A 23,535-nucleotide genomic window follows, 5' to 3' on the forward strand; every position below is an offset into this window, starting at 1 on the left:
TCCTTGGGTGACCCCAGTGTTTTCTGTCCCCTCCTTGGCTGACCCCTCTGTTTTCTGTCCCCAGACAAGGCTGAGAATGGGGAGCCCTACCAGAGGAGGAGAGGAGCGGGGTCCCCGCTGCCCGAGGGCCCCCCAGCATTCCCAGCACCGCAGGACGGAGCCCCCCTGGCCAGGAGCAGCAGCTGGAGGAGGATTTTGCTGATGATCCTGGCTATCACCATCCACAACATCCCAGGTGAGCCCGTCCCTGCTCCCGCGCGGATCCCGCGCAGATCCCGCTCCCCTGGCAGGTGGCACCGGCTGAGTGGGCGCCCCTGGCTGGGATTTCTGTGCCACATTTGGTGGGGCTGAGCCACGTGAGGCCTTGGCAGCGGCAGAGCCCCGTGGGGAGGGGGCTGGGGGAGCCTGGAGCAGCTGCAGCCTGCCTGCTGCCAGCCCAGCGTGGGTGGGAGCTGGAGCTGCCAGGGAGGGTGGGGAGAGGTGGCAAACCTGCTCCCCTCAGCCTCTTGTGTGTGTGTGTGAGATCAGGGTCTGCAGGGGATCTGCAGAGATTCTTTATTTCCTGAAGCACATGTGGATTGGCAAAGGTGACAAACCTCCTGCTCCTTTTTAGCCTCTCTCAATTTCTGCAGGAGAATCTGCTTTTGGGGTTGATTTCCTCAGGCACAGGTGGATGGGGAGAGGTGACAAACCTGCTCCCTTTTAGCCTCTGTCTGTGTGATCAGTCTCTGCAGTTGGGGTTTATTTCCTCAGGCAAGTCTGGATGGGGAGAGGTGACAAACCTGCTCCCCTTAGCCTCTCTCTGTGTGTGTGTGTGTGATCAGGCTCTGCTGGAGAATCTGCAGAGATTCTTTATTTCCTGAGGCAAGTCTGGATGGGGAAAGGTGGCAATCCCTGCTCCCTTTTAGCCTCTCTGTCTGTGATCAGTCTCTGCAGTTGGAAGTCTCTGATTTCCTCAGGCACAGGTGGATGAGGAGAGGTGACAAACCCTGCTCCTTTTTAGCCTGTGTGATCAGGCTCTGCAGGAGAATTTGCAGAGATTCTTTATTTCCTGAGGCACAGGTGGATGGGGAAGGTGACAAACCCTGCTCCTTTTTAGTCTCTCTCAATTTCTGCAGGAGAATCTGCAGCTGGGGTCTGTTTCCTCGGGCTAGGGGTGGATTTGGACAGTGGGTGGGAAATCCTGGAGCTGCAGGTCCTGGAGGGCTGAGTGCTGCCAGGCTGGCCTTTGTGGGGCCGACAGAGGAGATCAGTTTGGGATGTTCAGCTGCTCTGCAATTCTTGGGGATGTTGGAAGTGAAATGAGGCAGCCTCTTCCAGGGCTTTTCTCCTGGTTTCTTCCCCCTCCTCCTCCTCCTCCTCCTCCTCTCCCCTTTCCTTTCTCCCCTCTCTGCCCTGGGCCTGGCTCAGGCTGGGTGGGTGCAGGGAGAAGCTTCTGGACCTGTGAATCTGGGAAGAAACCATGAAGGTTTTGGGAAGAGCTGTGCTTCACTGGGTATTGGCAGGGTGGAGCTGCTGGGCTGGGGGCTCCCTCGGTCCCTCACCCATCATTTTGTGCCTGGTGACTCTGAGAGTGACTCCATCCAGGGCCAGGACACCCATCCTGGGTGGAATCCCAGCTCCTGGCTTTCCCTGGGAGTGACAGAACCCAAGGGAGCACACACAGAGCTCCTGGTTCTTTCCTCCTCAGGCCCTTCCTGCTGCTCCTGGGGTGGGAATTGCCTCCTCCCAGCACCTTTGGGTGCTCCCGGTGCCCCCTGGGGCAGGCAGCTGCCTGGGGCTGGCTTATCCTGATAAGGAGTGGGAGTTAATGATTTGCTGCTCTTCTTGCATCAGCAGCACGAGCTGTTCCTGGGCATTGACCTGCTCCAGTTTGTCAGCAGCAGCAAAACATTTCTCCCTCCTCATGCCTCTTTTTTTAAAATTAATTCCAGGGGGGTAATTTGGGTGCAGGTGTTGCTGGGAGGGGAAGGTGCCTGGCAGGAAAGGTGAGCTTTAAATGAGGCACACACTCCAAAAAAAAAAAAAAAAAAAAAAAAAAAAAAAAAAAAAAAAAGAAAAAAAAAAGGGGAAATGTCTGCACTGAGTGAAGGGGAATTGGATTTCATCCCTCAAAGGAGGTGTCAGGCAGGGGGCACCACCCTGGTTCCTGCCTGCCATCTGCCAAAGGAGAAAGTTCTGCAGAGGGGTGACCAGAGTGTCACCCGTGGTGCTGCCGTGGCCCTGAGACACTGACTGCCCCTTCACTGCTGCTCCAGGGGCACAGAGCCACTCCTGCAGGGTGACAGAGGGCTTCAAACACAGAGCCACCCCTGCAGGGTGACAGAGGGCTTCAAACTCGGGCACAGAGCCACCCCTGCATGGTCACAGAGGGTTTCAGACCCTCCCTCGCATCTTCAAGGCCACAACACCAAAGCTTCACCCCCAGAGGGGGGCTCAGTTCAGTGCTGCCTCTGTCCCTGCTGAGCTCCAGCCCCCAAATCCCCCTCCTGCTGTCCCCCAGTGCCTTTCCAGCAGCGCTGGTGACACTCAGCAATGCCACAGCCCTGCCCCACACCCTCCTTTCCCTGGGGGTTTGTCCAAAATCACCTCCAGTCTCAAATCAGAGGCTGGAGCTCAGCCCTGGTGCTGCAGAGCCCTCCCCACAGGGCACAGAGAAATAATTCAGGCTGGGGATAAATAATTCAGGCGGTGATGAAATCAGGTGAGCGGCAATTTGGGGCTCTGAATTCCTTCTGCTCTCCCAGAGGAAGCACCAGCAGTGCCTGCTGCAGGCAGGGTTTGGAGACCTGGAATGTCTGCCTCAATCAGCAGAGGAAAGGCTGGCACGGGTGTGAATGGAGGGAAATTTAATTGAAATTAGCGCTGGGAGCGCTCCTGGTGCTGAGCTGGGAGGTGCTGGGGGTGCTCCAGCCCTGGGAACGTCATTCCCTGCTCCTCAGGGAGTCCTGGAATGGTTGGGGTGGGAAAGGGGCTCAGAGCTCACCCAGTGCCACAGGCAGGGACACCTCCCACTGTCCCAGGTGCTCCAGGCTGGCCCTGGACATCTCCAGGGATGGAGCAGCCACAGCTGCTCTGGGAAATCCCTTCCAGGGCCTCCCCAGCCTCACAGGGAACAACTGATTCCTAAGATTTTATGGAAATCTTCCCTCTTTCCCTTTCAAACCATTCCCCCCGGTGCTGTCACGAGCTGCCTGTGTAAAAAAAGCTGCTCTTCATCTTTTTTATGAGCTCTTCTAAGGAAAATCAGCTTTTATGAGTGCTTCAAACCTGCTGAAAGGGCTCCATGGGCTCTTTCCAGAGCCTGCTCTCCTCCAGCTTCCTCTGGCAGCAGCTCCTGGCTCTGGTGCTCCCTCTGCTTCCCTGGAAGCCCTCGGGGTCGTTCCCAAGGGTTTTCTGTCCTTCTGTGCCTCCAGAACTCCTCCCATAGCTCCACATCCCCGGGATGCTCCGGGTGCTGCAGGGGGGGATCCAGGCTCACCCTGTGTCCTGCTTTGGAAAGCCAGGTGTGTGCTGAGGGAGGCAGGAGCCTCCCCTGAAATGGAAAATGTGAACCCCCTCCCTCTGAATTGCTGTAAATGTTAAATTAAGGGGCTCTCAGGCGAAGATTTGGGAGCAGGAATAACAGTTCTGTACTAGGGAAGAAAATAAAAGATAAAATGAACAATGCAGTGAACCAAACCAACACTGCCAGAGCACAGCCTGGCACCCTGTGGGTCAGGGTGCTGCAGCAGGGCCATTGGAATTGTGGCTCAGCCCTCCTGCAGGGCCAGGGGTGGTTCTGCTGGAGCAGGGATCCTGGGGAAAGGTGCAGAATCCTCTGGAGATCCAGGGGCAGAGGCAGCTGCTGCTCCTCTGGGAATGCAGTGGAGAAGCCGTGCTGGTGTTCCAGAATCTCCAGATTCTATCCGGGTAGGAATGCTTGGCTCCTCCCCCTGGGCTCACATCTCCCAGTGGGATGCTGCAGCTCTTATCAGCCCTGCAGGGACATCCAATGGCCTCTTATCAGCAGATGTGTCCCCTGAGAGAGGAGTGGGTGTGGAAGTGATAAGGCAAACCTGCCCACTTGACAAAAGCCAAGTGCCACAGAGATGGAGATAGAATTCATCCTTGCTTTCAACCTGTGACACCCTGCTGGGCTGGAGCTGCTCTGAACCCTCACTCCCAGCCCAAACCCTGCCTCAGTTTCCCCTCTCTGCTGTCCTTGTTCTCCCCCTGTGCCAGTGGGGGATGAGCTCCCCTTTTTCTGCCAGCAGGGAATGGTTTGAGGAACCTGGAGCCCCAAAGGGAGATGAGCTCCCCTTTTTTTGCCAGCAGGGAATGGTTTTAGGGACTTGCAGCCTCTTTTAGGGCCCTGGCAGTGCCTCTGTCCCTGTTTTCAGGATGGAACCCCCAGGCCAGGCTGCCACAGCCCCTGGGTGTTTGTGGGGGAAAGGTTGGATCATTTGCTCCAAAGCTGGGAATGCCAATGGAAAGGATAAATTGATAATGACAGGAGATGCCAAACTGCAGACTCTCGTTGCTAATTAATATTCATATATGCCAGCTTTAGCAGAACATTAATTATGTATTTAATCAAGCCCTGTTTATTCTGGTTTAGCTTTGTACCTTGGGTGCCTGTTAGGCTGAAGACTTCAGATTAATTAAAATGTTACTGCTGTACCACAAATAACAATTAGCGAGGTGTGAGCCGAGCAGCCTCGCCTTTGTGCTGCTGGGGGGGGGAGGGCAGGGCAGGGGAGGGGAGGGGACCCTCCAGGACCCTCCCTGCCACCGGGGCTGGCCCTGGGGTGCTCCTGGGGGGCTCTGCTGCCGGATTTCAGGCTGCTCCAGGAGGGCAGCGGGGCTGTGTTCTGCTCCTCTCCACGCCCTGGAGAATTCCAGATCCTCTGAGGTTGGAGAAGCTGTGCCAAGCTCTGTCCCACCTTTGTCCCCAGCCCTGAGTGCCACCTTGTCACCTGCTGCCCTCAGCGTGGTGGCATCTGCCACCATGGGGATGGCCTGGCAGGGACAGCTGGACCTGCTGGCAGCTGCTTTTTTATTTTTATTTTTTTTAAATTTTATTTTATTTTATTTTTATGGATTCTCCCAGTTTTGGGCAGCTCAGTGTCCTTGATTTGTCACTGCCTGCTGGTGCTGATCTGGGGGATGTCTGTGGTGCTGATTTTAGCTGGCTCTCAGGGGCGCTGGGACTTGCCCAGGAAGCAGGAATGGAGGGGGGAAAAAAAGTGGTGAAATAGGGAAAGTGGGAATGTAGAGGAAAAGTGTGAAAATAGTTAAATAAGGGAGGCAGGAGAGTAGTGAAAAAGAGGGGAAATGGGAATTTAGGAACACAAAGGAAGCAGGATCCTGGGAAAATAGGAATATAGTGCCACAAAGAAAGCAGGAGCCTAGTGAAAGGGAGTTGGGAGGCTGATCCTGGGCTGAATTTGGGGTTAGGGATGAAGGGAGGGGACTGTGGAGCAGATTTGGGCTGAATTTGGGGTTTGGGGATGAAGGGAGGGGCTGTGGAGCAGATCCTGAGTTTGGGGTGAAGGGAGGGGGCTGTGGAGCAGATCCTGAGTTTGGGGTGAAGGGAGGGGGCTGTGGAGCAGATCCTGAGTTTGGGGTGAAGGGAGGGGGCTGTGGAGCAGCTCCTGGTGTGAATTTGGGGTTCGGGGGGAAGGCAGGGGCTGTGGAGCAGCTCCTGGTGTGAATTTGGGGTTCGGGGTGAAGGCAGGGGCTGTGGAGCAGTTCCTGGTGTGAATTTGGGGTTCGGGGTGAAGGCAGGGGCTGTGGAGCAGCTCCGGGGCTGCAGGGAGGGGCCGTGCCCGGCTCAGGCTCCGTGCTGCGCCGGCAGATTGCAGTTCCTGGGAAGGGAGGCGATTTCCAGGCTGCTCGCTTTGTCATTAGCAGAAATTGATTGGATTCCCCCTGCCGGGACGGGCCGGGTCTCCCGAGGGAAGGGCGCCGAGTGCCAGGTTGCATCTCAATTACCAACAGCTCTGATGCTCGGTGTGAATGATCTCCCAGCTCCCTTAAAAAGCTGGGAACTTTCATTCGGAACGGTGGGCTTTTCTTCGGCGGGGCTGCTGGGATCGGGGCTGCTGGAATCGGGGCTGCTTTCCCATCGTTGGCTTTAGCGAGGGTTTGGGAACCTCGCCTCGCCTCTGCCTGGAATTCCAGCATCCCTCCCGCCCTGCCCGCCCCCGGGCACGTGGGGCATCCCAGTTCCTGCTGGAAGGGTCATTTCCAGGGGGGAAAAGGAGGAAAAGGCTTCCCTGCATCGCTAGGAGGTGCAGGAAAGGGATGCTGGGGGTGCGGGGAGCTCGTGGGGCAGGGATTCCGTGGGATTGGGAGCAGCAATTCCATGGGATTGCAGGGAATGGGGCAGCCATTCCATGGGATTGCAGGGAATGGAGTAGCAATTCCATGGGATGAGCAGCAAGTCCTTGAGATGAGGGGCAGGGAGGGAGAGGGACACGGGGACATCCCCAGGTGACATCCCCAGCCACGTGGGATGCCCTCAGGTGAAGGACACAGGTGCCATCCCCAGGGCTCAGGTGACATTCTCAGGTGAGGGATGCAGGTGCCATCCCCAGCCATGGCTGCTGCTCTCAGTGAGGGACACAGGTGACATCCCCAGGGCTCAGGTGACATCCCCAGGTTTGGGTGATGTCCCCAGGTGAAGGGCACAGGTGACATCCCCAGGAATCAGGTGACATCCCCAGCCCTAGCTGCTGCTCTCAGTGAGGGACACAGGTGACATTCTCAGGTGAGGGATGCAGGTGCCATCCCCAGGTTTGGGTGATGCTCCCAGTGAAGGACACAGGTGACATCCCCAGGGCTCAGGTGACATCCCCAGCCCTGTTGCTGCTCTCAGTGAGGGACACAGATGACATTCCCAGGTTTGGGTGATGTCCCCAGGTGAAGGGCACAGGTGACATCCCCAGGGCTCAGGTGACATTCTCAGGTGAGGGATGCAGGTGCCATCCCCAGGTTTGGGTGATGTCCTCAGGTGAGAGACTCAGGTGATATCCCCAGGTTTGGGTGATGCTCCCAGTGAAGGACACAGGTGACACTCTCAGAGCTCAGGTGACATCCCCAGCCCTAGCTGCTGCTCTCAGTGAGGGACACAGGTGCCACCCCCAGGTTTGGCTGCTGCTCTCAGTGAGGGACACAGGTGCCATCCCCAGGGCTCAGGTGCCATCCCCAGGGCTCAGGTGCCATCCCCAGCCCTGGCTGTGTTGGCTCCGTGGCCCCAGCCCAGCTGGAGGCTCTGCCATGGCAGCAGCTGGAGGAAATTCCCCATTTTCCATAGAGGGGAGTTTTCCTCAGGCTGTGAGGAGGGGACAGGGGGGTCTCTGATGTCCCCCTGTCACCAGCTCATCTGTCACAAACTCATTATTTGGAGGCAGCCACTGATAACACATCAGTGTTTGTCAGCAGCAGCCAGCAAGGTGACAAAAGGCAATTAAAGCCAGGATTTCAGCAGCTGGGATGAAACATTCCACTGAAATATGCATGTGGGAGCTGCCTCCCTGCCCTGTCCCCGTCACAGCTCGGCTCTGTCACATTAAACCTCCCCGAGCAGTGGCCTGAGAAAGCATTTATGTGCTGGCAATGAAACTTTAAATATCTCTGATGGGTTCAGGTGCTGTGGGGTCAGGGGAGCTCAGCTCCAGCGGGGCCAGGCCCTGCTTGCAGCTCAGCTCTGCTTTGGTGATCGGTTTGGGGCAGAGTTCTCTGCTTCCAGAGAGGCATTTCCAGGATGGAGGAGTTGGGGATGTTGGACAGCGGCTTGAATTCCTTAAAAATCGGGTGGAGTTCTTGGAAATCAGGTGGAGTTCTTTAAAAATCAGGTGGAATTCTTTCAAAATCAGGTGGAATTCTTTCAAAATCGGGTGGAGTTCTGTAAAATCGGGTGGAGTTCTGTAAAATCGAGTGGAGTTCTTTCAAATCAGGTGGAAATCTTTCAAATCAGGTGGAATTCTATAAAATCGGGATTTTTTTTTTCCAAATCAGGTTGAATTCTATAAAATCAGGTGGAGTTCTTTCAAGCTGGGTGGAATTCTATAAAATCAGGTGGAAATCTTTCAAATCAGGTGGAATTCTATAAAATCAGGTGGAATTCTATAAAACCAGGTGGAGTTCTTTCAAGTCAGGTGGAATTCTTTAAAAATCAGGTGGAATTCTTTAAATTCAGGTGGAATTCTATACAATCAGGTGGAATTATTTAAATTCAGGCTGGGGTTGAGTTGCCAGCTCCTGCTCAGCTGCTGCAGCTCCAGGGAATTGAACTGAGGATGGAAATGAGGATTTGCCTTTGTGGGAGGCTGAGGATGAGGATGAGGCTGAGGATGAGGATGAGGCTGGGCTGGCTCCTGAGGGGGTTAAACCAGGATTAGCAATGGGCTGGATTTCCCCCTGCCTCCCAGATGTGAATTCCCACAAACCCTCAGGTGCTGGGGAATCCCTGGAATCTGCTGATCCTGGAGCAATAATGGCAAAGCCTGCAGGGCCAGAGCTCTGAGTGGCAGTGCTTAAACTCTTGGAGAAACCCAAACCTCATTATGGCAAGATTAATTTCCCACCAGGAGCTGAGCAGCTCTTCCAAGAGCAGGATGAATTATGGATGAGCCCTTGGCAGCTGGAGAAGCTTCCCTGGGCTGAGGCTGGAGGAGCAGCTCCAGAGCCCCCCTGGCAGGGGACAGGGACACCCCCAGCTCTGGCAGCGCCTGGGGGGTCCCAGGGCTGTGGGATGGGCAGGTCCTGCAGGATTTGGGGCTGCTGAGTAGGATTTGGGAAGTGTTTTTGCTGTGGGATGGGCAGATCCTGCAGGATTTGGGGCTGCTGAGTAGGATTTGGGAAGTGTTTTTGCTGTGGGATGGGCAGATCCTGCAGGATTTGGGGCTGCTGAGCAGGATTTGGGATCACAGGGCAGGATTTGGGAAGTGTTGGTGCGGTGGGATGTGCAGATCCTGCAGGATTTGGGATCACAGAGCAGGATTTGGGATTGCTGAGCAGGATTTGGGAACTCTTGATGCTGTGGGATGTGCAGATCCTGCAGGATTTGGGATCACTGGGCAGGATTTGGGATCATAGGGCAGGATTTGGGAATGGTTGGTGCTGTGGGATGTGCAGATCCTGCAGGATTTGGGATCACTGAACAGAATTTGGGATCACTGGGCAGGATTTGGGATCACTGAACAATATTTGGGATCACTGAGCAGGATTTGGGATCACAGGGCAGGATTTGGGAAGTGTTGGTGTGGTGGGATGTGCAGATGCTGCAGGATCTGGGATCACTGAGCAGGATCTGGGATCACTGAACAATATTTGGGATCACTGAGCAGGATTTGAGAAGTGTTTTTGCTGTGGGATGAGGAGGTCCTGCAGGATTTGGGATCACTGAGCAGGATTTGGGATCACAGGGCAGAATCTGGGGAGTGTTTGTGCCGTGGGATGGGCAGGTCCTGCAGGATTTGGGATTGCTGGTGCTGTGGGATGTGCAGATCCTGCAGGATTTGGGATCACAGAGCAGGATTTGGGGAGTGTTTATGCCGTGGGATGGGCAGATCCTGCAGGATTTGGGATCACTGAGCAGGATTTGGGATCACAGAGCAGGATTTGGGGTCACAGGTCCTGACTGGTTTTCCCCTGCTCTTCCAGAGGGCCTGGCAGTGGGAGTTGGCTTCGGGGCCGTGGGGAAATCCCAGTCTGCCACATTCCAGAGTGCCAGGTAAGAGCTGCTCCTGCTTTTTGTGTGTTCCTTTGCCTCTGGGGGCTTGGCTGTCCCACCCTGGCCCCGTGGATTGATGGAACCTGCCTGGGAGCACCAAGGGTGGGAGAAAATTCCCGGTGCTGCTGCGTTTTCCTCACTCTGTGAGAAGAGATCCCACAGTGGCTCCGGGGTTTTGGCCTCTCTGGGATCACTGGAGCTGGGCAGAGGCAGCTGAGTTCACCCACATCCCTGGGGATGCTCAGCTCAGCGCTGGGAAAAGGGAAAAGGGCTGAGCTGGGAGCTGGGGATGTGCAAATCAGCTGGAGAGGAGGAAATCTCAGCCTGGGAAATCTCAGCCTGGCAAATCTCAGCCTGGGATTTGGGCACTGAGGATGTTCCTGCTCCTCCAAACTCTGGGATTTGGGCACTGAGGATGTTCCTGCTCCTCAAACTCTGGGATTTGGGCACTGAGGATGTTCCTGCTCCTCCAAACTCTGGGATTTGGGCACTGAGGATGTTCCTGCTCCCCAAACTCTGGGATTTGGGCACTGAGGATGTTCCTGCTCCCCAAACTCTGGGATTTGGGCACTGAGGATGGATCCTGCTCCCCCAAACTCTGGGATTTGGGCACTGAGGATGTTCCTGCTCCTCAAGCTCTGGGATTTGGGCACTGAGGATGTTCCTGCTCCTCCCAGCAGGAGCACAGCCCCTGGCAGAGCTGGAGTGGGGCTGGAGGAACGGGAGGAAGGGATAATAAACCTGGAGCAGGGCTGGAGGAACGGGAGGAAGGGCTGATGCGGCCGGGGCTGGGCTGCAGGAGCTGCCGAGGCTTTGCAGGAGCTGCTGGCACCTCTTGGTGGCCGCCCTGCAAACGGCAGCTCCTGCCCGGCTCTCCCCGGGCTCTGCTTTTCCCTGGAATTCGCAGCTGCTGCTCTGGCTCCTGAGGAGAACGGGGTCGGTTTGGGGCAGAAATTCCTCCCTGTGAGGGTGGGGGGATCCTGGGATTCTCATCCTGCCCAGGATCCTGGGATTCCTCATCCTGCCCAGGATCCCGGGATTCCCCTCCTGCCCAGGATCCCGAGGTTCTCGTTCCTGCCCATCGCCCAGGATCCCGGGATTCCCCTCCCGCCCATCTCCCGACCCTTCCCGGGATTCTCCTGCGCGTTTCTTTGCTGCCACCGGGTGTGCAGGCTCCGCTCCTGCGCCCGGGATCCTCCGGGAGCTGCGGCTGGATCAGAGCCCCTGGCCGGGATTTTCATAACCGGGGAGAACCCACGGAGAGGCAGGGGACACAAAGGGGACAGATCTGCACCTCCCAAATCCCGAATCTGCATCTCCCAAATCCGCCCCTCCCAAACCCCAAATCCGCCCCTCCCAAACCCCAAATCCGCCCCTCCCAAACCCCAAATCCGCCCCTCCCAAACCCCAAATCCGCATCTCCCAAATCCCAAATCTGCCCTTCCCAAATCCTGGATCTGCCCCTCCCAAACCCCCAGGAGCTGTTGCTGTCTGCAGGAGCTCATCCCTGTGCAAGCACACAAACCCCAAATCTGTTTCCTGCAGAGCTTTGCTGCTTCCTGAGGATTTTTTCCTAAAAATTCTTCCCATTTCCAGTTTTGCTCCAGGGCTGATCCCGGCTCTCTGTGGGCGCAGGGAAGGGGAAATTCAATTTTATGATGGAGCAGAGTCACCTTGGGGGTTCCCATGGGCCATCCACCCCCATCCTCGATTTCCTCCACGAAATCTCTGTTGGGACAGAGGGAAGAGGAGCAGGAGCAGCAGGGGAGGGGTGGAAACAGAAATCTTCCCCCTGGATGGTGCTGGGGATGTTCCCTCCGGGCCAGCACAATGGTTTCCATTCATGCTGGGAATGCTGGCCTGCTTTGGAGCTGCTGTGCCCACGGGTTGTTTCCTGTCCAGCAGAGGAGCCCTGGCCTGACAGGCAGACTTTGGGAAATATTATTCCATGGGACAGCCTGTGCCTCCCACGCTGCGTCTCTCAGGCTGGGGGGGAAAAAATGAAAACAAAAAAAGGGGGAAAATAAAGAAAAGGTTTGATTAATGCAGGAAGATTGAAACCAGGCAAAAATGCTCTGCTGTGTTTCCTGGGGATGAATGGAAGTCATTGTGGCAGAGGATGCTGTGGGGATTTCCCTCTGACACTCCCAGCATCTGCTCTGCTGGGGATGGATCCAGGAGAGCAAAGATCCTCGGCTGGGGCTGGATCCACCTCGGTCAGATCCAGGAAAATCCCCCCAGAGCTGAGCCCAGGGAAAGGGAGCAGAGCAAAGCCCAGCCCTGGTCCAGAGCAGGGGGAAGGTGCTCATTAAACCCTTTTAATTAGCCTGGCCCGGGGGTGTTCATTAGGGAGCTGTGGGAGGCTGGGGTGGCCCCGGGGGTGCTCCCAGCTCAGCTCTGGGGGTTTGGGGAGCCCAGAGGGAGCAGGGAGCTGCTGAGCTGCACCTGGGCTCCAGCCTGAGAGGGGGAGGGAAACCCATCCCTGGGCTGTCATATCAGGGATAAATCATCAGTTTGAGTGGCATTGATTGTGGCATTGATCTCTGGTTTTATTGCACATCCCTGGGTTATCAGGGATAAATCCTCAGTTTGAGTCCCTGATTGTGGCATTGATCTCTGGTTTTATCACTCATCCAGGGTTATCACACATCCCTGATTGTGGCATTAATCCCTGGTTTTATCACACATCCCTGGGTTATCACACATTCCTGGGGTATCTCACATCCCAGGTTTATCATCACACATCCCTGGGTTATCAGGGATAAATCCTCATCTTGAATCCCTAATTTTGGCATTAATCTCTGGTTTATCACACGTTTCTGGTTTATCACACATCCCTGGGTTATCAGGGATAAATCCTCATTTTGAATCCCCGATTTTGGCATTCATCCCTGGTTTTATCAGACATCCCAGGTTTATCTCACACCCCTCTTTTTAGCACACATCCCTGGTTTTATCCCACATCCCTTGTGCTGCTGGGGAGCAGAGGGAAGGAGCAGCTGGGTGGAACAGGGGAGAGCAGGGAAGGAGAAGCTGGGTGGAACAGGGTTTAACAGAAGAGCAGCTGTGTAGAACAGGTTTTAACCGAGGAGCAGCTGTGTGGAGCAGGGTTTAACTGGGAAGAAGCAGCTCTGTGGGACAGGGGAGCAGAGGGAAGGAGCAGCTGTGTGGAACAGGGTCTAACAGGAGAGCAGCTGTGTGGAGCAGGGTCTAACAGGTAGGGCAGCTCTGGGGAAAGGGCCCCGGCAGCTCCTTCCCACCTGCGAGCCCGGATCAAACACCTCGGCGGGCGGCCCGGGGGCGGCCGTGATGTAATCGCGGCAAACCCCAAACAATCGGGCCTTTCAGGGCGCGATAACAATCCCGACAGTATGGAAGGGCTGCCATGCAAGAATACACACGCACATTCTCCGCTGCGGGGAACTGAAAGCCCGAGTGAAAAGGGGCTTGTTAAGAATATGTAGCCTGCTTTCATAATCGCTCCGTCAAAGAATAGGCCCTTGAAAACAAGGCTTTGGGCTTATAGAAGGCTTTCTGTGCCTTGACCTTGCAAATATGCAGGGATGCCAACTTTTTTTTTTTTTTGCAAGTGAACTTGGAGTCTCGCAGCGTGGTGCCGGAGCTGTTGGCAGGAGAGGGGGGCGGGAGCTCCAGCCCGGGATGTTCCCGGGGGACGTGGAGCTGTTCCAGGGGGGAACCCCAGCAGCAGGGCACGGATTCACCTTTTCTTCCCCAAACCTGGGCTCTGCTGCACGGCAGGGTGAGCCAGGGCCAGGGCCGAGCTGGGGGCTCTGTGTGTCTTTGGGGCAGTTCTGGGGGACGTGGCTGTCCCATGGTGTCACCACCCTGCTTTGACAGGTGGGGAAGTCGAGGCAGGGCTGGGAAAGGGAGCACATCCAGTGTGTGTTGGGTGCTTGGTGCTTCCCAGGACACCGAGGCCGTTGGAACATTTCTGTGACGTTTCTGTGCTGGTGGCAGAGCCTGGGGACACTCTGGCAAATCCCCAGGTGCGATTGTCCCTGGATGAGCTGCAGGTTGTCCAGCTGGACACAGCTGCCCCCTGCACAGAATCCCAGGATCGCCGAGGTTGGGAAAGCTCTCCAGGATCACCAAGTCCATCCTGGGCCTGATCCCCACCTTGTCACCGAGTGCCACATCCTCGGGCACCTCCAGGGGTGGCAAAAATCCCACCAGATGGGATCTGAGTCCCCCCTCTCCCTACCCCTTACCCCAGCTGTCTTCTCCTCTCTCCGGGACCCTTCACCCCGCAGATTCTCGTGTTGGTTCGTGGCCGTATCCCCCGTGTCCCCCGTGTCCCCCGTGTCCCCGTGCCACCCGAGGCCGTGTCCCTGTGCCCGTGTTTTTACAATGTATTCCCTTGCAGCCGGGGGAAGCCTTCCAAGAATCCCCACCTATTTCCGTCAAAAGGCGCCTTTGTTCCCCTGGACACAATGCGGCTTTGATTGCTCCTGCTCGCCCCGGGGCTGCGGGGGAAGGTGCGGGCTGTGCCCGGCCCGGCCCGAGGGACGGCATGGCCCTGGGCACCGGAGCGTCCCAGCGTCCCTCGGGATGGGAATATCCCTAGGGATGGAAGGGATGGAGCGTCCCTTGGGATGGAGCGTCCCTTGGGATGGGATGTCCCTTGGGATGGGATGTCCCTTGGGATGGGATGTCCCTTGGGATGGAGTGTCCCTTGGGATGGAGCGTCCCTTGGGATGGGGATATCCCTTGGGATGGAGTGTCCCTTGGGATGGGGATATCCCTTGGGGTGGGATGTCCCTTGGGATGGAGTATCCCTTGGGATGGAGTGTCCCTTGGGATGGGGATATCCCTTGGGAATATCCCTTGAGAATATACCTTGGGACAGGGATATCCCCTGGGACAGGAATATCCCTAGGGATGGAGTATTCCTCAGGATGGGAGTATTCCCTTGGGATGGAGTGTCCCTTGGGATGGAGAATCCCTTGGGATGGAGTGTCCCTTGGGACAGGGATATCCCCTGGGATGGGAATATCCCTAGGGATGGAGTATCATTTGGGATGGAGCATCCCTTGGGACAGGACTATCGCTTGTCCTGGGCTTATTCCTGGTTTTGGGGAGCCTGGCAGGATTGTCCTGGAGTTATTCGTGGTTTTGGGGAGTGTGGCTGGATTTTCCTGGGGTTATTCCTGGTTTTGGGGAGTTCCTGGTTTTGGGTAGCCAGATGGATGGTCCTGGGGTCATTCCTGGTTTTGGGGAGCCCAGATGGATTCTCCTGGGGGATGTGTGGGAAGGAGAGCAGGGACAAACCCCTGCTGGGTTTCTCCTGGATCTCCCCCCAGCTCCATCCCTTCCTCCTGCCCCTCGGGGGTCAGCCTGGGGGTCCCTGTTCCCGGTGGGATCGGGGTGGGGGCAGCTCCCCGCCCTTCCCACACAGACCCCTCCATTCACACTCCCTCCCTGTTAATTTGTTGTGGCCGGGAGCAGCAATAGCTGCTTTGTGCCCAGCGAGGGAAGGAGGGAAAAAAAACCCCAGAGCCCAGACAGCGGCTCCAGTGTTTTCCAGCTGGGATGGTTTTCCCCCTCCGTCCTCCCTCTCTTTGCCTGGAATAATGTTTGTGATTGTAAAGGCCTGTCCTGCTCAGGGAAACCCAGAGCCTCTCCCCCTTCCCCTCCCCTCTTCTGTAAACCCTGGGAGAAGTTTAAACAACCCAGAGAGGTTTTTCTCACCGGGCTTATTTTACTCAGAGAGGAAGCGAGGGGGTGAGAAAAGGGAGCTGGCAGCTGCTGGCAGAGCAGGAGCTGGGCTGGGAGAGGCTCTGGGATCTCCCTGGAGGTCACTCCGAGCCAAACCCTCCCTGCTGGAGCCCCCCAGGCTGGTCCCGCTCCTGGTGTGCCCCAGGGCCACCAGCACAGCCCAGCAAAGCTGGAGGAAGGTCCCGGGGTGGAGCGGGGATGTGGGGAGCCCAGAGTGCAAACAGGAGCCTGAAACGTCCCCCCAAAATCCCAAAGCCCTGCAGAGCTGCCAAGGTGGGAGGTGGACGTGCCAGCCATGGATTCCAACAGGAGCTGCTTGGGGAATTCTTCCCTGGGAAGACAAAATCCTTCCCTGGCAGGGTGGGCAGGCCCTGGGATGGGGTTCCCAGAGCAGCTGTGGCTGCCCCTGGATCCCGGGAAGCGTCCAAGGCCAGGCTGGGCAGGGCTGGGAGCAGCCTGGGGTGGCTGGAGGTGTCCCTGCCATGGCAGGGAGAGGAATGGGATGAGTTTTAAAATCCTTTCCCACCCAAACCATTCCAGGATTCTGGGGTTCCACGGACAGCCCCGCTCTCCCCTGCCCTGAGTTCGACCCTGGAAGTTCCAAGGGTTCCCTTCCTGTGGGATGCAGGAGGGGGAGAGGAGGGGAAGCAAAGCCCTGTGGCTGTTGGGGGATGGAATTTGCTGGCATCCTGTTAAATTGGGGCTGGGAGCTCTTCCACTGAATCCCCAATCACGTCCCTTTTTCCCAGCAGCCTATCCCAGGCTGAGCTTTGCCCCCAGCATAAACAAATGGATCTATTTGTGCTTCTTTTAGGAACTTGGCCATTGGGATTGGGATCCAGAACTTCCCCGAGGGCCTGGCTGTCAGCCTGCCCCTGCGTGGCGCTGGATTTTCCCCCTGGAAAGCCTTCTGGTGAGCCCTCCCTCAGCCCCAGGGAAAGAAGCCTCCAGCAGGGCTGAATCCCTGATCCCAACCATCACCTCATCCCAGGGCTGAATCCCTGATCCCAACCATCACCTCATCCCAGGGCTGAATCCCTGATCCCAACCATCACCACATCCCATTCCAGTGCCTGTGCTGAGCTCCCAGATCCTGCACTGCCTCTCCTCTCTCTTCTCTCCTCTCTCCTCTCTCTTCTCTCCTCTCTCCTCTCTCTTCCTTCTTCCTTCTTCCTCCTACTTCCTCCTCCTTCTTCCTCCTCCTTCTTCCTCTTCTTATTCCTATTTAATTTTTATGTCACTTCACTTTTCTTTCCCTTCAGGCTGGATTTCAACCCCACTTCTATTTTTTCCCCTTTTCCCTGAGGTGCAAAGGCCAAGGGCACAAACCCTGGCAGCAGGAGCTGCGTTCCTGCCCGTGCCCTGCTCTGGGTGAGGGATGGAGGGCAGGGCAGGCTCCCAAACTGCTCCAAAGTTTTGTTTTCCTTTCCTCCCACCCACCTCCTCAAGTGTTGGGACTTGCAGCAGGATTGCTGCTGCTGGGGAGGGATTTCCCGTTAGCCAGAGAGGTGGGAACAGTCCTAGAGGGAAAGAAAAGGAGTGGGCAGAGCGTGGTGTCCTGCAGGAGTGGGCCGAGTGTTCCAACTGCCTGGGAGCTGGATCCCCAAATCCCACAGAGCTGCTGGGGGCAGCAATTAGATCCTGCCTGGAAAACTCAGCTGGGAAATTGTCAAAGTTATGTCAAACCCTTTGCTGTTCCCACAGTCCAGGTGCCTTGGCCGGTGTCTGACTCCTCAGGGCACTGGAGAGGGAACAGCGGGGACGGGGTGATCCCTGTGGGATGGCTGGGCCAGCCCTGCCCCAGCTCCCCAGGGGTGTTTTGGCTGTTTGTCTGGCAGGTATGGGCAGCTGAGTGGGATGGTGGAGCCCCTGGCCGGGCTGCTGGGCGCCTTGGCCGTGGTGCTGGCCGAGCCGCTGCTGCCATACGCGCTGGGCTTCGCTGCCGGAGCCATGGTCTACGTGGTGATGGACGACATCATTCCCGAGGCACAGACCAGGTGAGACCCCCCTCGCCATTGTGGCAGTTTTGCGATGCCCCTGGGATGCCCTTTGCAGCTGCAGTGTGCCCGGAGCCCTGGGCCTTTTAGTTTGCAGAAGCCTGACCCCTAGGTGTAACCCTAACCCTAACCCTAACCCTAACCCTAACCCTAACCCTAACCCTAACCCTAACCCTAGGCAGGGCAGCCAGTCAGCCTAGGGTTAGGGCAGGGGCCAAGGAGAAAGCCCTCGAGGAGGCCAGCTTGTGGCAGTTTTGCGATGCCCCTGGGATGCCCTTTGCAGCTGCAGTGAGCCTGGAGCCCTGGGCCTTTTAGTTTGCGGAACCCTAACCCTAGGTGTAACCCTAACCCTAACCCTAACCCTAGGCAGGGCAGCCAGTCAGCCTAGGGTTAGGGCAGGGGCCAAGGAGAAAGCCCTCGAGGAGGCCAGCTTGTGGCAGTTTTGCGATGCCCCTGGGATGCCCTTTGCAGCTGCAGTGAGCCTGGAGCCCTGGGCCTTTTAGTTTGCGGAACCCTAACCCTAGGTGTAACCCTAACCCTAACCCTAACCCTAGGCAGGGCAGCCAGTCAGCCTAGGGTTAGGGCAGGGGCCAAGGAGAAAGCCCTCGAGGAGGCCAGGTTGTGGCAGTTTTGCGATGCCCCTGGGATGCCCTTTGCAGCTGCAGTGAGCCTGGAGCCCTGGGCCTTTTAGTTTGCGGAACCCTAACCCTAGGTGTAACCCTAACCCTAACCCTAGGCAGGGCAGCCAGTCAGCCTAGGGTTAGGGCAGGGGCCAAGGAGAAAGCCCTCGAGGAGGCCAGCTTGTGGCAGTTTTGCGATGCCCCTGGGATGCCCTTTGCAGCTGCAGTGAGCCTGGAGCCCTGGGCCTTTTAGTTTGCGGAACCCTAACCCTAGGTGTAACCCTAACCCTAACCCTAACCCTAACCCTAGGCAGGGCAGCCAGTCAGCCTAGGGTTAGGGCAGGGGCCAAGGAGAAAGCCCTCGAGGAGGCCAGCTTGTGGCAGTTTTGCGATGCCCCTGGGATGCCCTTTGCAGCTGCAGTGAGCCTGGAGCCCTGGGCCTTTTAGTTTGCGGAACCCTAACCCTAGGTGTAACCCTAACCCTAACCCTAACCCTAACCCTAGGCAGGGCAGCCAGTCAGCCTAGGGTTAGGGCAGGGGCCAAGGAGAAAGCCCTCGAGGAGGCCAGCTTGTGGCAGTTTTGCGATGCCCCTGGGATGCCCTTTGCAGCTGCAGTGAGCCTGGAGCCCTGGGCCTTTTAGTTTGCGGAACCCTAACCCTAGGTGTAACCCTAACCCTAACCCTAACCCTAACCCTAGGCAGGGCAGCCAGTCAGCCTAGGGTTAGGGCAGGGGCCAAGGAGAAAGCCCTCGAGGAGGCCAGCTTGTGGCAGTTTTGCGATGCCCCTGGGATGCCCTTTGCAGCTGCAGTGAGCCTGGAGCCCTGGGCCTTTTAGTTTGCGGAACCCTAACCCTAGGTGTAACCCTAACCCTAACCCTAACCCTAACCCTAGGCAGGGCAGCCAGTCAGCCTAGGGTTAGGGCAGGGGCCAAGGAGAAAGCCCTCGAGGAGGCCAGCTTGTGGCAGTTTTGCGATGCCCCTGGGATGCCCTTTGCAGCTGCAGTGAGCCTGGAGCCCTGGGCCTTTTAGTTTGCGGAACCCTAACCCTAGGTGTAACCCTAACCCTAACCCTAACCCTAACCCTAGGCAGGGCAGCCAGTCAGCCTAGGGTTAGGGCAGGGGCCAAGGAGAAAGCCCTCGAGGAGGCCAGCTTGTGGCAGTTTTGCGATGCCCCTGGGATGCCCTTTGCAGCTGCAGTGAGCCTGGAGCCCTGGGCCTTTTAGTTTGCGGAACCCTAACCCTAGGTGTAACCCTAACCCTAACCCTAACGCTAGGCAGGGCAGCCAGTCAGCCTAGGGTTAGGGCAGGGGCCAAGGAGAAAGCCCTCGAGGAGGCCAGCTTGTGGCAGTTTTGCGATGCCCCTGGGATGCCCTTTGCAGCTGCAGTGAGCCTGGAGCCCTGGGCCTTTTAGTTTGCGGAACCCTAACCCTAGGTGTAACCCTAACCCTAACCCTAACCCTAGGCAGGGCAGCCAGTCAGCCTAGGGTTAGGGCAGGGGCCAAGGAGAAAGCCCTCGAGGAGGCCAGCTTGTGGCAGTTTTGCGATGCCCCTGGGATGCCCTTTGCAGCTGCAGTGAGCCTGGAGCCCTGGGCCTTTTAGTTTGCGGAACCCTAACCCTAGGTGTAACCCTAACCCTAACCCTAACCCTAGGCAGGGCAGCCAGTCAGCCTAGGGTTAGGGCAGGGGCCAAGGAGAAAGCCCTCGAGAAGGCCAGCTTGTGGCAGTTTTGCGATGCCCCTGGGATGCCCTTTGCAGCTGCAGTGAGCCTGGAGCCCTGGGCCTTTTAGTTTGCGGAACCCTAACCCTAGGTCTAACCCTAACCCTAACCCTAGGCAGGGCAGCCAGTCAGCCTAGGTTTAGGGCAGGGGCCAAGGAGAAAGCCCTCGAGGAGGCCAGCTTGTGGCAGTTTTGCGATGCCCCTGGGATGCCCTTTGCAGCTGCAGTGAGCCTGGAGCCCTGGGCCTTTTAGTTTGCGGAACCCTAACCCTAGGTCTAATCCTAACCCTAACCCTAACCCTAACCCTAGGCAGGGCAGCCAGTCAGCCTAGGGTTAGGGCAGGGGCCAAGGAGAAAGCCCTCGAGGAGGCCAGCTTGTGGCAGTTTTGCGATGCCCCTGGGATGCCCTTTGCAGCTGCAGTGAGCCTGGAGCCCTGGGCCTTTTAGTTTGCGGAACCCTAACCCTAGGTGTAACCCTAACCCTAACCCTAACCCTAACCCTAGGCAGGGCAGCCAGTCAGCCTAGGGTTAGGGCAGGGGCCAAGGAGAAAGCCCTCGAGGAGGCCAGCTTGTGGCAGTTTTGCGATGCCCCTGGGATGCCCTTTGCAGCTGCAGTGAGCCTGGAGCCCTGGGCCTTTTAGTTTGCGGAACCCTAACCCTAGGTGTAACCCTAACCCTAACCCTAGGCAGGGCAGCCAGTCAGCCTAGGGTTAGGGCAGGGGCCAAGGAGAAAGCCCTCGAGGAGGCCAGCTTGTGGCAGTTTTGCGATGCCCCTGGGATGCCCTTTGCAGCTGCAGTGAGCCTGGAGCCCTGGGCCTTTTAGTTTGCGGAACCCTAACCCTAGGTGTAACCCTAACCCTAACCCTAACCCTAGGCAGGGCAGCCAGTCAGCCTAGGGTTAGGGCAGGGGCCAAGGAGAAAGCCCTCGAGGAGGCCAGCTTGTGGCAGTTTTGCGATGCCCCTGGGATGCCCTTTGCAGCTGCAGTGAGCCTGGAGCCCTGGGCCTTTTAGTTTGCGGAACCCTAACCCTAGGTCTAACCCTAACCCTAACCCTAACCCTAACCCTAGGCAGGGCAGCCAGTCAGCCTAGGGTTAGGGCAGGGGCCAAGGAGAAAGCCCTCGAGGAGGCCAGCTTGTGGCAGTTTTGCGATGCCCCTGGGATGCCCTTTGCAGCTGCAGTGAGCCTGGAGCCCTGGGCCTTTTAGTTTGCGGAACCCTAACCCTAGGTGTAACCCTAACCCTAACCCTAACCCTAACCCTAGGCAGGGCAGCCAGTCAGCCTAGGGTTAGGGCAGGGGCCAAGGAGAAAGCCCTCGAGGAGGCCAGCTTGTGGCAGTTTTGCGATGCCCCTGGGATGCCCTTTGCAGCTGCAGTGAGCCTGGAGCCCTGGGCCTTTTAGTTTGCGGAACCCTAACCCTAGGTGTAACCCTAACCCTAACCCTAACCCTAACCCTAGGCAGGGCAGCCAGTCAGCCTAGGGTTAGGGCAGGGGCCAAGGAGAAAGCCCTCGAGGAGGCCAGCTTGTGGCAGTTTTGCGATGCCCCTGGGATGCCCTTTGCAGCTGCAGTGAGCCTGGAGCCCTGGGCCTTTTAGTTTGCGGAACCCTAACCCTAGGTCTAACCCTAACCCTAACCCTAACCCTAACCCTAGGCAGGGCAGCCAGTCAGCCTAGGGTTAGGGCAGGGGCCAAGGAGAAAGCCCTCGAGGAGGCCAGCTTGTGGCAGTTTTGCGATGCCCCTGGGATGCCCTTTGCAGCTGCAGTGAGCCTGGAGCCCTGGGCCTTTTAGTTTGCGGAACCCTAACCCTAGGTGTAACCCTAACCCTAACCCTAACCCTAACCCTAGGCAGGGCAGCCAGTCAGCCTAGGGTTAGGGCAGGGGCCAAGGAGAAAGCCCTCGAGGAGGCCAGCTTGTGGCAGTTTTGCGATGCCCCTGGGATGCCCTTTGCAGCTGCAGTGAGCCTGGAGCCCTGGGCCTTTTAGTTTGCGGAACCCTAACCCTAGGTGTAACCCTAACCCTAACCCTAACGCTAGGCAGGGCAGCCAGTCAGCCTAGGGTTAGGGCAGGGGCCAAGGAGAAAGCCCTCGAGGAGGCCAGCTTGTGGCAGTTTTGCGATGCCCCTGGGATGCCCTTTGCAGCTGCAGTGAGCCTGGAGCCCTGGGCCTTTTAGTTTGCGGAACCCTAACCCTAGGTGTAACCCTAACCCTAACCCTAACCCTAGGCAGGGCAGCCAGTCAGCCTAGGGTTAGGGCAGGGGCCAAGGAGAAAGCCCTCGAGGAGGCCAGCTTGTGGCAGTTTTGCGATGCCCCTGGGATGCCCTTTGCAGCTGCAGTGAGCCTGGAGCCCTGGGCCTTTTAGTTTGCGGAACCCTAACCCTAGGTGTAACCCTAACCCTAACCCTAACCCTAGGCAGGGCAGCCAGTCAGCCTAGGGTTAGGGCAGGGGCCAAGGAGAAAGCCCTCGAGAAGGCCAGCTTGTGGCAGTTTTGCGATGCCCCTGGGATGCCCTTTGCAGCTGCAGTGAGCCTGGAGCCCTGGGCCTTTTAGTTTGCGGAACCCTAACCCTAGGTCTAACCCTAACCCTAACCCTAGGCAGGGCAGCCAGTCAGCCTAGGTTTAGGGCAGGGGCCAAGGAGAAAGCCCTCGAGGAGGCCAGCTTGTGGCAGTTTTGCGATGCCCCTGGGATGCCCTTTGCAGCTGCAGTGAGCCTGGAGCCCTGGGCCTTTTAGTTTGCGGAACCCTAACCCTAGGTCTAATCCTAACCCTAACCCTAACCCTAACCCTAGGCAGGGCAGCCAGTCAGCCTAGGGTTAGGGCAGGGGCCAAGGAGAAAGCCCTCGAGGAGGCCAGCTTGTGGCAGTTTTGCGATGCCCCTGGGATGCCCTTTGCAGCTGCAGTGAGCCTGGAGCCCTGGGCCTTTTAGTTTGCGGAACCCTAACCCTAGGTGTAACCCTAACCCTAACCCTAACCCTAACCCTAGGCAGGGCAGCCAGTCAGCCTAGGGTTAGGGCAGGGGCCAAGGAGAAAGCCCTCGAGGAGGCCAGCTTGTGGCAGTTTTGCGATGCCCCTGGGATGCCCTTTGCAGCTGCAGTGAGCCTGGAGCCCTGGGCCTTTTAGTTTGCGGAACCCTAACCCTAGGTGTAACCCTAACCCTAACCCTAGGCAGGGCAGCCAGTCAGCCTAGGGTTAGGGCAGGGGCCAAGGAGAAAGCCCTCGAGGAGGCCAGCTTGTGGCAGTTTTGCGATGCCCCTGGGATGCCCTTTGCAGCTGCAGTGAGCCTGGAGCCCTGGGCCTTTTAGTTTGCGGAACCCTAACCCTAGGTGTAACCCTAACCCTAACCCTAACCCTAGGCAGGGCAGCCAGTCAGCCTAGGGTTAGGGCAGGGGCCAAGGAGAAAGCCCTCGAGGAGGCCAGCTTGTGGCAGTTTTGCGATGCCCCTGGGATGCCCTTTGCAGCTGCAGTGAGCCTGGAGCCCTGGGCCTTTTAGTTTGCGGAACCCTAACCCTAGGTGTAACCCTAACCCTAACCCTAACCCTAACCCTAGGCAGGGCAGCCAGTCAGCCTAGGGTTAGGGCAGGGGCCAAGGAGAAAGCCCTCGAGGAGGCCAGCTTGTGGCAGTTTTGCGATGCCCCTGGGATGCCCTTTGCAGCTGCAGTGAGCCTGGAGCCCTGGGCCTTTTAGTTTGCGGAACCCTAACCCTAGGTGTAACCCTAACCCTAACCCTAGGCAGGGCAGCCAGTCAGCCTA

General features: G+C 57.5%; 1 protein-coding gene across 1 annotated transcript in view; it reads left to right on the plus strand.

The window, feature by feature from the left end:
* SLC39A11 (solute carrier family 39 member 11) overlaps window positions 1-23,535 on the plus strand; it is an 82,079-nt gene that overhangs the window by 40,230 nt on the left and 18,314 nt on the right. Inside the window, exons 6-9 of the mRNA XM_084218630.1 lie at window positions 65-235; window positions 9,652-9,721; window positions 16,272-16,370; window positions 17,296-17,454. Of these exons, the coding sequence (XP_084074756.1) occupies window positions 65-235; window positions 9,652-9,721; window positions 16,272-16,370; window positions 17,296-17,454 (499 nt within the window). The remainder of the gene's footprint in view (window positions 1-64; window positions 236-9,651; window positions 9,722-16,271; window positions 16,371-17,295; window positions 17,455-23,535) is intronic.

The sequence above is a fragment of the Fringilla coelebs genome (assembly GCF_963513975.1).
Source record: "Fringilla coelebs genome assembly, chromosome: 19".
In the NCBI taxonomy this organism is placed as follows: Eukaryota; Metazoa; Chordata; class Aves; order Passeriformes; family Fringillidae; genus Fringilla; species Fringilla coelebs.